At 27.1% G+C, this 13624-nt stretch overlaps 1 protein-coding gene across 1 annotated transcript; it reads right to left on the reverse strand.

The window, feature by feature from the left end:
* Window positions 1-204: 204 nt before the first annotated feature.
* Window positions 205-13624, reverse strand: LOC142326176 (2-iminobutanoate/2-iminopropanoate deaminase-like). Its single transcript, XM_075368429.1, has 5 exons — window positions 13383-13624; window positions 11781-11941; window positions 6144-6212; window positions 4165-4220; window positions 205-829 (listed from the first exon to the last, which is right to left on the reverse strand). Exons 1-5 carry the CDS (start codon window positions 13445-13447, stop codon window positions 773-775), a joined length of 408 nt encoding a protein of 135 aa, XP_075224544.1. The 5' UTR covers window positions 13448-13624; the 3' UTR covers window positions 205-772.

The following is a 13624-nucleotide window of genomic DNA, read 5'->3' on the forward strand; positions in this document are numbered from 1 at the left end:
CATCATTCAAAAAAAAAAATTTATTTATACAATAGGTAATCAATTTTGGACACTTAATAATCCCACTCTGAGATGCCGCCTGCCAGGGCAACCCAACCGGAGGGCCTAGCTGCAGAGGGTGTGCCTGTGGCACACATCTGCAGCTAGTAAGTAAACAGAATATAAAAAAGAACAATAGGAAATGGAAATATGATGTGCTAAAAATAATTTAACCAACCAAGAACAGCAACATCTATTGTAAATACACTTTGAAGACAATATACAGATTTGTTTTTTATTTCTATACATTTGATATTCTAAGAACTCAGTCAATTCACAAAGAATATATTCAAAATTTTAATACTCTGCACAAAATTTGTTGAAGAAAGTATGCAAATATAATTTATCAGAAACAGAGAACCGTTAGATATATTTTTATCCTTACAGTATTATAGGAAGTTAACACAGTGAAATTTCCTTCTTTAATACATCATAAAATCAATCCATCAAATTTACTTATTTATACAAATTTAATTATTCTTTTCAACGAGGAGTCAGACATATCATTAAATACCTAAAATAGACTCTAAAAAATCTTCTTATTCTTAAATAAATGCACAACATAAGTTATTTTCAGTGTAATAAATTACTTTTAAAAAAAATATAAGGAAAAATTTTAAGACATTTTTATGTTTCAAATGTAACATAAGTATATAAAAAAATGTTTAATGTAAAATACTGCACTTAGTCATATGTTGTCCACTGACATGGTATTCAAAATATTTTTATGTAATTATTTATCAATGATTTCTCCAGCCACAGCCACCACTTCAATTTCAACTTTGGCATTCTGTTTGAAAGAAAAACAAAAAAATAAATATTAAAAGATTTATGAAGCATTAAAATTATAATACTTATCACATGAAATGTAATGTTATACACTAAATATGATTTGGTTCGTATAATAAATTGGGATTTTTAGGTTACCTACTTACAGATTAGCTTCGCTTTGTCAGGATTTGTATACACCTACAAGCCCTGTTCATGAAATGGCTTTACAGATTTAACTCGTAACACATTCAATCCTAAGACCAGATCATGTTGTTTTATTTATGAGAACCTAACCATAACTGATGGCTAGGAGACAGAACTAAGGATGTGATAGCACTAAAATTTAAATACCACCCATGAGCTTCAATTTACTGTTCACTGATTGAAAAGCAAAACCTTCCTCTCTAAGAAAATCTCAAAATATTTTTGTAGACTGTACAGATGAGATCTCAGGAAATTACAGCACCTTCTATTTGTACTGTAATAATTTATGAAACTTTCTTGAAAAGATTCTAAATGCAGATCTAACTACCAAAAAAGAGTGGTAGGCGTTTGTTCCTAGAATTTAGGAGACACCCAAAAGAATTTTATGGCTATAATTTAAGTTATGTCTGTTACTGATGTTGTATTTTTAATATTTCTTGTATAAGTTGTTAATTTCTAATACTGCATACATGTATATATGTATGCATATAATATTTCATTCATATTTCATTAATTTCTTATTTCAAACAATGCAAGTACCGTATAGTGAAGAATGAGGTTTAAATACTTAATTTTGTCAACAAGAAGTAGTATTTTTAAACACTGTACACATGTGCTCTGTGTGTGTATGTGTGTGTGTGTGTGTGTGTGTGTGTGTGTGTGTGTGTGTGTGTGTGTGTGTGTGTGTGTGTGTGCACGCGCATGTGTGTGTGTTAATCTTTTTTGGAAGAAAAGATCAGGAAGCAAAATTCTAGATTTTTTTTTGGTATATTCATATTTCATCACGATAATTAATGTAAAATAGATATTCTTCATCACACACTGATGTAATCTGCACAGAAAAAAAAACAGATAATGAATTACTCTACTGTACTAGCAATTCCCCATTTTCCCAATTTGCATTTCCCAATTTTTTAACCAAAATAATGCCTTATGGCACAGCTGCAAGTCATTTAAATAATGCTTTAAGACTCTTACAAGTGTGTCTAAGATCAGGGTAAGTCTTATACCTGGAATTTCTCTGAAGACTGTGACAGCCAATGATATTCAATACTGGTTAACAATATATATATATATATATATATATATATATATATAAGATAACTATTAGAAGAAATTAATAAATTGCAATTGATCTATTATTGCACAACATGAAAAAAAATACAGCAAATAATATTACAAAGTACTCTACTTAAAATTTAAATTATATATTTCTTGTACACATTACTGTTTTGAAAGATGATTGAAAACAATTTCAGAAAGAACAATACTATCATCAAGAATTCAAAGTAAAGATCAAGACAAAAATACTCAGTACTACAGGTATAAAAAAGAATAAATAAATAAATGATACAAGAATTTAAAGAAATTGAAGAATTTTTTATATGTAACTAAAGAGTTGGGTATACAAAGAGTTCAGAAGGTTTTTAGATAAAGATAAATTTCATTATAGAAAAATTATTTTACTATTTTACTTACTTTAATACAGAAAAAAAATAGCTAAAGATTTATTCTAAAAAAGGAAATAATGTGGGTTAGATGTAAACTCCCATGCATGTTTAAAAGTAATTACTTATATTGAAAAAAAAGGACATAAAAACTTTTTATCCCTACTTTGCACAGTGGAAGGACGTGAAAGTGTTTTTTAGAAATATCTATAAAAATGTTACCTTTTAATAAATCTCAGTCCCAATAAAAAGCATAAAGTGAGCTTAAACAACTGTTGATAAAAGCGATGATGATCGCTTTAACAGCTGATTTTTGTTTGATGTTGAAGGTTCTAATCCTAGTAAAGGAAGTTGTCTTTTATATAGATTTGAATATGAACAGTTAATACCAGTGCAATTTGGTAGTGTGGGGTTTTTAATTGCACTTTTCTGGAATGTTGTCCTGAGTTTGTACAAGACACCTCATTTACATGTCACATGTAATGTCCTCATCCCACTGGACCATGTGGATATTTATTACTCACAAGTTGAACAAACTGCAACATACTCAGATTAGACATTGCTCAGTAGGATAGGCATTGTCTTAAAGAACAAGAGTTGGTTTTTTTTAAATTCATTCTATAATCACTATTAGAAATATTATTTTATAAATTTCATAAATATTGTATTTTTTCTAATTAATAATTTGTTAATTATTATTGCATTATTTTTAATAGATTTACTTCACTTTTTGTTTACTTTCTTTTTATATACTATTTCTTCAGTATTTACTGAAAAATTGTTTAAATCAAATTTCATTATTTTCCAGTTTAATAATTCATATAACAAATTCAGCAAGTTATTTCTCTATTAAGAGAAAATAAATAAACGAGTACTGGTGAGACAGAACCACCACCTTCTTTTATTAAATGAGTTAAAAATTATTAAAAAAACTTTTTTAATCAAACAATTAATTATAATACTCTACAAATAAACAAATATTGTACATATTGTAGAACTGTACATATTATACAACTACTTAAATTATAAATAGATTTAGTAGATTTTCAAAATTCACATGATAAAAACAAATGATTTTGTAATTTAATTTTTATTTTTATATTGTTCTGGATTTTTCAAGAATTTGATTACCCAGATATTTTTACAAACCTTTGTTATCATCATTGAGTACGTAAAAAAAACTTTATAAGGGATTCAGGAAAACCTGAAGAACTTTTCTATAATGAAAATTTTATCTATTATACATTAAGAAAAATTAGGGCAAGAGGTAAATATAAAAAAAATAATTCTATAAGCTTCAAAAAATAATACAGAAAATACTTCTTAAAAAGATTAAAATTTTTTACACCATTTTTTTAAAGGCAAGTTTTTTAAAATTAAATTTATGCAAATTTTTATCCAATCAATGTATTGTTTTGTAATCTATTTTTCTAAACTTCACAATTAAGCTCAACTGATAGTAAAACCTATAATTACATGAATTGACAAAACGATAAAAATTTTATGTTTTTGATTTTATACAATCACTGTGTTACAGTTTAACTACAATCAAATCATCCATCTGTAAATAAAATAGCAGTTCTTTGGTTCTGTAAATGACTCACATTTGCAAAAAAATCTAATAACAGAATTAATGCTGTTCAAGAAAATGAAAGAAATATATATCACTAAAACATATAAAAAGAAAACTAGTTCCTCTTACCATAGGCAACTTTGCAACTTGAAATGTAGACCTTGCAGGATATGGCTCTTGGAAATCTAAAAAAGAAAAAAACACAAAGAAAATATTACATTGTACTGTCATCATAAACTAATATTGTTATTAAAATATTTTATGCGTATTATGTTCATTTTGACATGTTAAACACTGTTCTACTGATATCCCCTAGAAATATACATGACAAAAAGAAGTTACATCTGCTTTCAGAATAGATAAAAAAAGTGTAACAAATGGAGAAGATGCTTTTCATACTTAAATTGCTGCAATAAATTCATATAGTACATCCAAAAACACTTTATTAACAATGACTAATTAATTATGCAGATGAGTAAAATATAATTAAGATAAATACCTTGATAATTAATAAGTCTCAATCATTCTTCATTTCATTCCTCACATTTCAAAATATCCATTAATATTAATTATTTCAATTTTATTACTGAATGCTTAAATGCTAGTACACAGTACCACATCAATTTTATGTAAAATTCAAAAGAAAAAATAATAAAAGATTACTAATAATAAAAAATTACTTACTTATCTCAAGCTAACTTTTGTCTGTACCAAAAGAAAAAAGTTTTTTAAACTTTCTTTTAAAGTAATTTATTTTTTATATACTACTATTAGTTTCTTTTTTCAAAATGTTAATAACTAACAATTCAATAAAGTTGCATTACAAACTTTTTTTAGTTTTTGTTTTTACATTTTTTAAATTAAAGTTTTTTTATTGCTTCCTAAGTAATTTAAATAGATCATTTTTCCAATAACAATGTAATATAGTTCATTCAGTCTAACAGGTAGCTTTTAATTTTTTACTATTTTCTTTGACATTATTTAAATCTCATTGAGGAAAAATGTTGAAGAAAGTCTCTATTCAAATATTCAAATCTTGACACAAAATAAGAATAACAAATAGTTAAACAATTTCTCAGAAGACATAAATTAAAAAACTAATCTAACTGAACCATAACTTAATTTCACTTAAACCAAATTATTTATTCTGTAATAATCTACAGAGCATATTTACCAAAATGCATACCTTACGCTTAAACATACCCAACTTAACCTTAACCAAAACTAACCTTATTCTTATCTTAACTAATCCAAATTACTTAGTTTATAAAAATAATATACATTACACTTTACAATGTTTAAATAATGAAATTTTGGGTGGGTATTGTGTAACTTATGAGGGATGTAACTCAACGTGAAATGTGTTTCTAATGAATAATTTCATTTGTAACAAGTAACTTAAGTCGTAAATATATATTCAAAATTTTATAAAAATCAGAGGTGAGGCGTTCTTCATAAATAAATTACCGATAAAACTTTAAAAATTTAGAAATGTCAAACTGAGAAATCAATGAAAAATGGGAAGACAATGAGAAAAAAATCTGTTTTATTACTAACAACTATTAATAAGGTACCATTTATTTTATGTCAGATCATTTGGCTAATACTTGTTTATTTACTTTCTGCAACTAAAAAAATTAATCCAAATTCGAGTTTATTTAAAAATTATTTATTTATTTAACAATTAACTACTAGCAAATGAATGAGTAGTTTACAATCCTTAGTTTTTTAAAATAATTTTAGATAAACTGATAAAAAAATGCCAGAACATTGCTGAAAATCAAATCTTAGAAATAAATAAATGGATATAAAATCTATATATACTATAATGTAATTCATTAATAAAACAGGATCCCAAAATAAAGATTAAACAAAACTGTTGACATAATAAGGTATAGCAATATACAACTTCAGTAGAGATAGTTGTCAGATGTTCTTTCACAGATTAATATAATGTTTTCAGATTGTGGTAAACATGTTTTACGGCATTAAATTAACAAATAGGTCAACATTATCTATCCTATTTTATTCTATTCTCCTTTTCATCAGTTTTAGTTTTCTTTGTCACATTATGACTGTAGGAGTAAATATAAAAAAAAAGTACTTACATTGTTTGTACACTTCATTTATTGGACCAAATTCACTTATATCCTCAAGAAATATTGTTGACTTAATCACTGGAAAAAATAAATAAAACGATGGTTTAGAGCATATCAATATTCATTAATATTATATTATTATTGTTAAAAAGTTTTTGTGTTGCAAATCGTTATTTACGAATTTTATTTTTCTCCATACAATAAAGGTAAGAAATGTACTGCAAGATTATCTCAATCACATTATTTCAAATAAAATAGACTAATCTTATTGCCTTTTAATAATAATCTAACTAATTTACCAGTTAAGCAATCATTATGTTAACATTTTATTGTTCAGATAGAGGAAACTGATTTTTAGAACCATCTGAATTATAGTGATCATATCTGGTCAAAACAGTGTTTAAATACAGAGGGGTCAAAATATATAATAAAAAATAGGTTGGTTAAAGATTACCCCAATTAATAATAAGAAAATAGTTAATAATTAAAATAAAATATTAATAAAAGAAGTTCTTTGTTGTTACATATATTTAATATACATCAGATGAAGTGTGCAAAGTATCATCCTTCCACTCTTATGCATTCATGGCAACATTTAACACCTTAATTACATGCGTTTCCAATAAAGTTTTGTCCTAATTTATAAAATTAATTGATTTTCAACCATTAACTTGAGGCAGTTTACGCCGTTTGAGTTTGAAGAAATTACCACATCTTTAATAATTTCCCAGAATGAAAAATCATATTAATATGATATCCAATTGTTCTTATATATCCATATTTATTCAAGAAATGTTTGATTAATGTAATTGCTAACTTGAAGAGCATAAGAAGGAGGTGCTCCATCTTCTTGCCAACAATAAAATCACAGCGTTATTTATTAGCTCAGGAAAAATAATACCTCAAGAAATAAATCAATTAATAAATGAACCAATTATAATGGTTCACTAAGTCGTTTGATTTGAAGCATGCTTCATCAGGTGATATCACTTAGCAGTGAGTAGAAAAATGAGGATCTGCTCTACAACAATAATAAATATCTTACAAAAATATATAATTCCGTCAAAACCATCTTCATGAAGTAGTCTTGGCCAATAAACAAATTTCAACTGCTTTAAAATGTTTCACAAACTTGTTCTAGTTATTTATTTCCTAATAAAAGCCTTTCTTGTTGACATTTAAGGGGTCTTTATTAATGTCTCTGCAACAACTTGTTTATTTTCTAAACTGCACCTAGTTCTGGGCCTACCTAATGGTGAAGCATCTGGCAAAACCTCCATACTTACAAGTTTTATGTTCAGCAACATATTGATCGGTTACTACTGGATAATTAAGAAATCTCATATCAAATTTTTCATGGAGAGTAACCTTTATTTTACTAGCACTGAAGGAGAAAAACACATTTTTGTTTTTTATAATGGCATTATTCTCAATATAAAAAAATGAATCATGTAGCTGATTACTATCAGATGTACATTTCCTGCAACAGAATTTAAATTTCCATATTAGGAGAACTGATGTTAATTACATATATAAGATTTTTTGATTCCAAAAGTCTGTTAGAACAAGAAAGTTGTCATACATGGGAGGTATCCACATCAGAAGGTTTTTCTGAAATAAAAAAACGAGGAACAAATTTGTAAAACTCCAATCAACTTATGGTGCTGTTAGCATATTCACATAGTTTCAGTCAACTGGAATAAATCAGCCAATTGGAATTAAATTTCTTTGAATTACAAAACAAGATAGTAGGAATCTACTACAGCTCTAGCTAAAATTTTAATTGAGATGATAATTAAATAATCAGTGATAAAACTGTGACTAGTGCAATTAAATACACTAATTATTTTATTTTTATTCATAAAATTTTAATTATAATTGACAGAAGATGACTGCAACAATCTGAATATGCTACCAACATAAGATTGTTGTTCTACTGAACTGACAGTTTTACAAATAAATTAATTTATTAAATAACTAGTTCACAATATATTCAATATAAAATATATGTTATATGAAAAAAACATAAGCCATTTGAGACACTGTGAAATATGAAAGAGTATTCTCAAAACAAATGATAGTATAAGACCAGAAAAAAATAGAGTATACAAAAAAATTACTGCATATCTTACAAAAATTTTGAATTATTTAATTTCTTTTCATAAACAATTGTGAGGAACTAACAGTATTTAAATTAAGACTCATTGCACATTTGATGATCAGTTGCTGGCAACGAAGGAAACTAAAAGTGAGACCCAGAGTAAGAGACCAAATCAGCAACTCAGAATTTATCTGTGCTGCACAAACCAGTCAGCAGAGTGGATGTTGAGGAAGTAAGTATAATTATTAATAAATATTTAAAAAGAAAGTAAAATACTGGGTTCATCCTTTATTGGAAGAATCTCAAAAAAAAGAAATCATTACAGTATTTTTTTTTACAAGGTAAGATGAAGTTAATTTTTTTAATTTTCTAAGAATGTCTACAAAATCATTTGATGATTTGTTAAATATCTTGAGATCAACAATAAGCGAAAGGGATACAAATTTTGGAACTTGCATAAAGAAAAAGAAAAAACGCATCCACTTGATTACTCTGTGCATCGATCATGTTAATAATAATAATATAATTTCATATAAAGATTACAAAGATTACTTCTTTTAGAAACAATGGATGGCTCAGGCAAAGCTTGTTACAGTGTTAATCAGGATGTAAAATTATAGACAATACCTATCACAACTCAACCTTTGCATCGTCATGAACTTGGTTGCCGGCAATAAATTGCCTAATTGAATGAGCATGGGAGCTTTTCAATAAGGCCTAAATTAAAAAGATTAAAATAGTTTTAATAATAAATTCAGTACACCAAAATACATTTAAGGGATAATAATGAAATTCATGCAGTCCTCTTTATTTTGTATTTCACTACATGTATCAGTCAACCATATATTTAAAAAATAATATTAATTTGTATTTTTTACTGCAATGATTGTAATACAGGTAATATTATAGCTTCTACTGATAAATTAAAGCAGTAGCTGTCTTTTGTTACATAAAAAGTCAAGATACAGTTTTTTAAAGGGCATTGAAATACAAAATTTTTATGTTAAAAAATATGACATTACAAGTTAACCAAAAGGGTAACCATTTAATTTCTTCACAGATAGTTTCAAAGTGATCTACAGAATCTCTTAAATAACTGCTCAACAATGAAACATTAAACAAATTTAATTGCAAATGCTCCTACTTCAAAAAGATCTATTTTTTGGTACAAACCACCTTAAACCAACAATTTGGTTTGATGTTTATAAAAGCCACTTTGAAACTACTGTGAAAAATTTTTAAATGGTCACCTTTCTGTCTAAAGTTTCTGAGTTATCCCCAGTGGGACTTGTAGCATACTGTAAATAATGATTCTAGGGTAGCAACATTTGCTAAAAATATATATATATATATATATACACGACTATGTATAATACTGACGCAATACTTTTCAACTTTAATACTTTCTTCCTACTACCAAAGGAACATTACACCATCATCAACAGTGATTCACAATGACTGTAACTGCTTCTAGTACAAAGGTAAGTAAATTAACCATCATTATTTCTTTATACCTAATATAAATATGACAAACATAATGAAAAGACACACCCTTACAAGTGAATTGAGATGCATGTGTTCAGGTGTGATTGCTGCATCATCTGAATATCTACAGAAAATTGTTCTTGAGCATCTCTGTTATTTTTCTTTCAATAACCATTTATCATAGCTGTTTCTTTCATTGAATATCTATAGGTTTAATATGAGAATGAGTATCTGTTTGTCTACAAGAATATCATCTGTCATAAGTCAATCAGTATCTCACCATTCTCTCCCTCTTCATGTTTGCATCAAATATGAATAAATGGTCAATCAGGTTTTTATAAAACTCACTACATTTAGATACTATAGCTAAATTTCATTGGAAAAATTTACAAAGATCACTTCTTTTAGAAACAATGGATGGCTCAGGCAAAGCTTGTTACAGTGTTAATCAGAATGTAAAATTATAGACACTACCTATCACAACTCAGTATAGCATTCAAATATTTTTTTTAAATCTTATCTAAATTAAAAACTTAGATAATTTTCCATCACTTTTATAATTTCTAATCTTTTGTATTGGTCACCTGGTTTCTTAAAAATATTGAAGGAATAGTTTTGTGAAACATTTCTAAACTTGTGATTTATTTGATGATGAACTTTTTTTTAATTCAATTATTAAGATTGTTTCTGTCCTGACAGAAAAAAAGAAATACAAAGAGCGGCTGAAGTCTAATGCACACTAAAACATAACAGGAAAACAAAATATTTCGCAAAGCAACAAGTGCAAGCATATTGCAGTTCTATGTTCTATATTTCTACATCTAGCATTCTAATACTTATTCATCCATACCCTTTCATTTTCTGTAGTCACCATTGCTGTAATGTCAAATAAGGCTGCTATATCAATGCATCTAAAACAACATTATTGTGACAAGGAAGATGACTTTTTCAAAATTAGATGGTAGATGAAGCTTGGATTACCCATTACAATGCAGAAGAAAAATGGGAGAGCATGGAATACTGGCACTATGGTTCACCACAATAAAAAATTTGAAACTACAAAAATAATTTTTTTATCAATGTTCTGGGATTTCAATATCTGTACATGACAGATATCTGGAAGTTAGGTCGACTAAATTTTATACAATATATAAATACATTAAAATAGCTTAAGAGTTGTGTGTGTGTGTGTGTGTGTGTGTGTGTGTGTGTATGTGATGTTCACCAATCCATGAGCTGATAATTTTTTCTTTCTTTTTCCTGTTTAGCCTCCGGTAACTACCGTTTAGATAATACTTCAGAGGATGAATGAGGATGAAATGTATGAGTGTGAATGAAGTGTAGTCTTGTACATTCTCAGTTCGACCATACCTGAGATGTGTGGTTAACTGAAACCCAACCACCAAAGAACACCGGTATCCACGATCTAGTATTCAAGTCCGTGTAAAAATCGCTGGCTTTACTAGGACTTGAACGCTGGAACTCTCGACTTCCAAATCAGCTGATTTGGGAAGATGCGTTCACCACTAGACCCCACCGGGTTGGTTAAGGAAGCTGATAATTCTGCAAATACAATACTGCTCAGGCACACACATCATGCAACCACTGAGACTCTTGTGAATTTGAAGTCTGAACCTGTTCCACATCCTTCATACTCACCACATATGGCACCCTGTGATTTTCACTTTTTTCTGCAAATAAGAGGGTGTTCATTTCACCTTCATGAACTGAGAATGCCGAGAGCTTGTGGATCAAGGAAAACCAGCAATCTTCATGGATGGAATGAAAAACTGGGCTACCATTGGAAGAAATATGCACTTGTTAATGGTGACTATATAGGAAAATAAATGCAAGTTTTTATAGCAAATAAAATTTACTTTTATACAATATTTGTTTCATTTGCGAGTTATGAGCAACTGTGGATTACATTTCAGTCACTACTTGTATGTTTTATGGAGAAAAAGTTGTTAGTCTTAGTAATGTGACTTTCTTCAGTCAATTAACTATACTAACAACAAATCTTATAATGTACATGTTTACTCAATATTAGTAAAACACACCGTTCCCATAAGATGAACCAGCCTTTGTAAGTATCGCTCCAAGATTCTTCAGTGCTTGTTTTGCTTCCTCTAATGCACCTCCTTCCACCAATTTACCAGCTGATGGATCAATGCCCAACACACCAGAAAGATAAACTGTATTTCCCACTTGTACTGCCTGACTGAAATTATAAAAACAAAATTACAATGTAATTTTCTGTATTACATATTTGAACATTTAAATATGAATGAAGATGTGATAAAATAAATAAGCATCTTTATATAATTTTCATACAAGATAATAAGTATAGGTTGGTTATTTAATCTGCTAAGGGCTTCACAAAACTTATTTCAACACCTATAATACTGAGGATAGTTACGATAAAATTACATAGATCACTATATGGAAATGAGAGAAAATTTCCAGGTTTTGAGTAATATTTAGATATTTTGAGTAAAAAAATCATAATTATTTTATTATATCATGTTTAAGTTATTAAATAAATTAGCATACAAAATATGACAAGTTATTTTACACTGATAAATGAAATGTCACGTCCACATATTCCCTGATAATATTTATAAATTATTACTTCAAAACTGTATCTATTATGTATTTCACATTTAAATAATTGCAGATTACTTATAATCGCTTGTACAATTACAATTTTTTTTTATATAATCATTATTATTAATATTAATTTTCTTGTTTTTATTCATAAAATGAGAGCCGAGTTAATGCCATCACAATTCATTTATAATTGTTTATCGATAAGGAGTCATATAAATATGATAATAGATCACAAACAATTATTACATAATGGCAGTGAAGTAAGTGAAAAGCTCCAATTTGTTAAATATATGAGATATCCTCATTTCTTAAGAATTTATATGTAATTAATGTATACAAAAAATAATTAAGCTCAAATGAATATAGTTAATTAATTTACCCTTGAAACTTGATACATCCATTATGCAACTGTACTTTTAACTGTTAGATTGAATTAAAGAGATGTTTACAATTCAATCATATGGTGTTCTTTTACAAAAAGTAGTAAAAACAATATAGCAAAGTTTTAATTTATCAATTTATTTATTTTTTTAAATTTATGTTTAGCTTGATTAATTAGAGTGATTATTTCTACTTTATTGTCCACTTGTTAAATATTGAAATTTTTATATGCTGTAATTTTTTTTTTAATAACAGCATTACTTTGTTATTTGTAAACAAATAATTGCATGACAACCAAAGTTTAGATATTATTGACTTGGTAGTATAAAATGTATAACAAGTACTTTCAATCATTTTTATAAGCGTTAAAAACTATATTTTATTTGTGTATTCATAGGGAAAACACTTTTTTAATCCTTGTAAAATAAATAAATTTTTAAAAATATTAATTAACTCAAAAAAATCTTTTTCATTTATTTAATTTTACTTCTAGTTATGGTTTTATTTTAAGAACTAACATGGGCTAATGACCTTAGTAGTCGATGCCCGATAATAAAAAAAAAAATTGAACATATGACTATGTTCTAATACATCTACAATTAAAACATATGTAATTAAATATTATAATCAAAATAGGAAATAAAATAAAATTTATAATTAAACTGACTTACTTATAAGGACCAACCGGTTTTGGCGCATCATTTGCAGTAATAATTTTACGAATTGTTTGAGACATTTTTTTTTATAATTTATTATAATGTACAAAATAAATATTACAAAAGTTGGATTATATTAATATTAAGAGAATTTTTTAATAAACCTAAAACTATTCAGAAATACTTGTTCAAACTGAAGTCAAAACTATCTTAACTAGTGACCTATGATAACTGTCACGTAAACATTTAAATTTTCA

This window comes from Lycorma delicatula, chromosome 6 (assembly GCF_047948215.1).
Source record: "Lycorma delicatula isolate Av1 chromosome 6, ASM4794821v1, whole genome shotgun sequence".
In the NCBI taxonomy this organism is placed as follows: domain Eukaryota; kingdom Metazoa; phylum Arthropoda; class Insecta; order Hemiptera; family Fulgoridae; genus Lycorma; species Lycorma delicatula.

Excerpts from the sequence above, each read along its gene's own strand:
- LOC142326176 (XM_075368429.1), bottom strand. The coding sequence starts at position 13,447 with ATGTCTCAAACAATTCGTAAAATTATTACTGCAAATGATGCGCCAAAA. Across the intron at positions 11,942-13,382 it reads AAACCGGTTGGTCCTTATAA|TCAGGCAGTACAAGTGGGAA; the intron begins GTAAGTCAGTTT and ends TTATAATTTCAG. Across the intron at positions 4,221-6,143 it reads AAATGAAGTGTACAAACAAT|ATTTCCAAGAGCCATATCCT; the intron begins GTAAGTACTTTT and ends TTTCTTTTTTAG.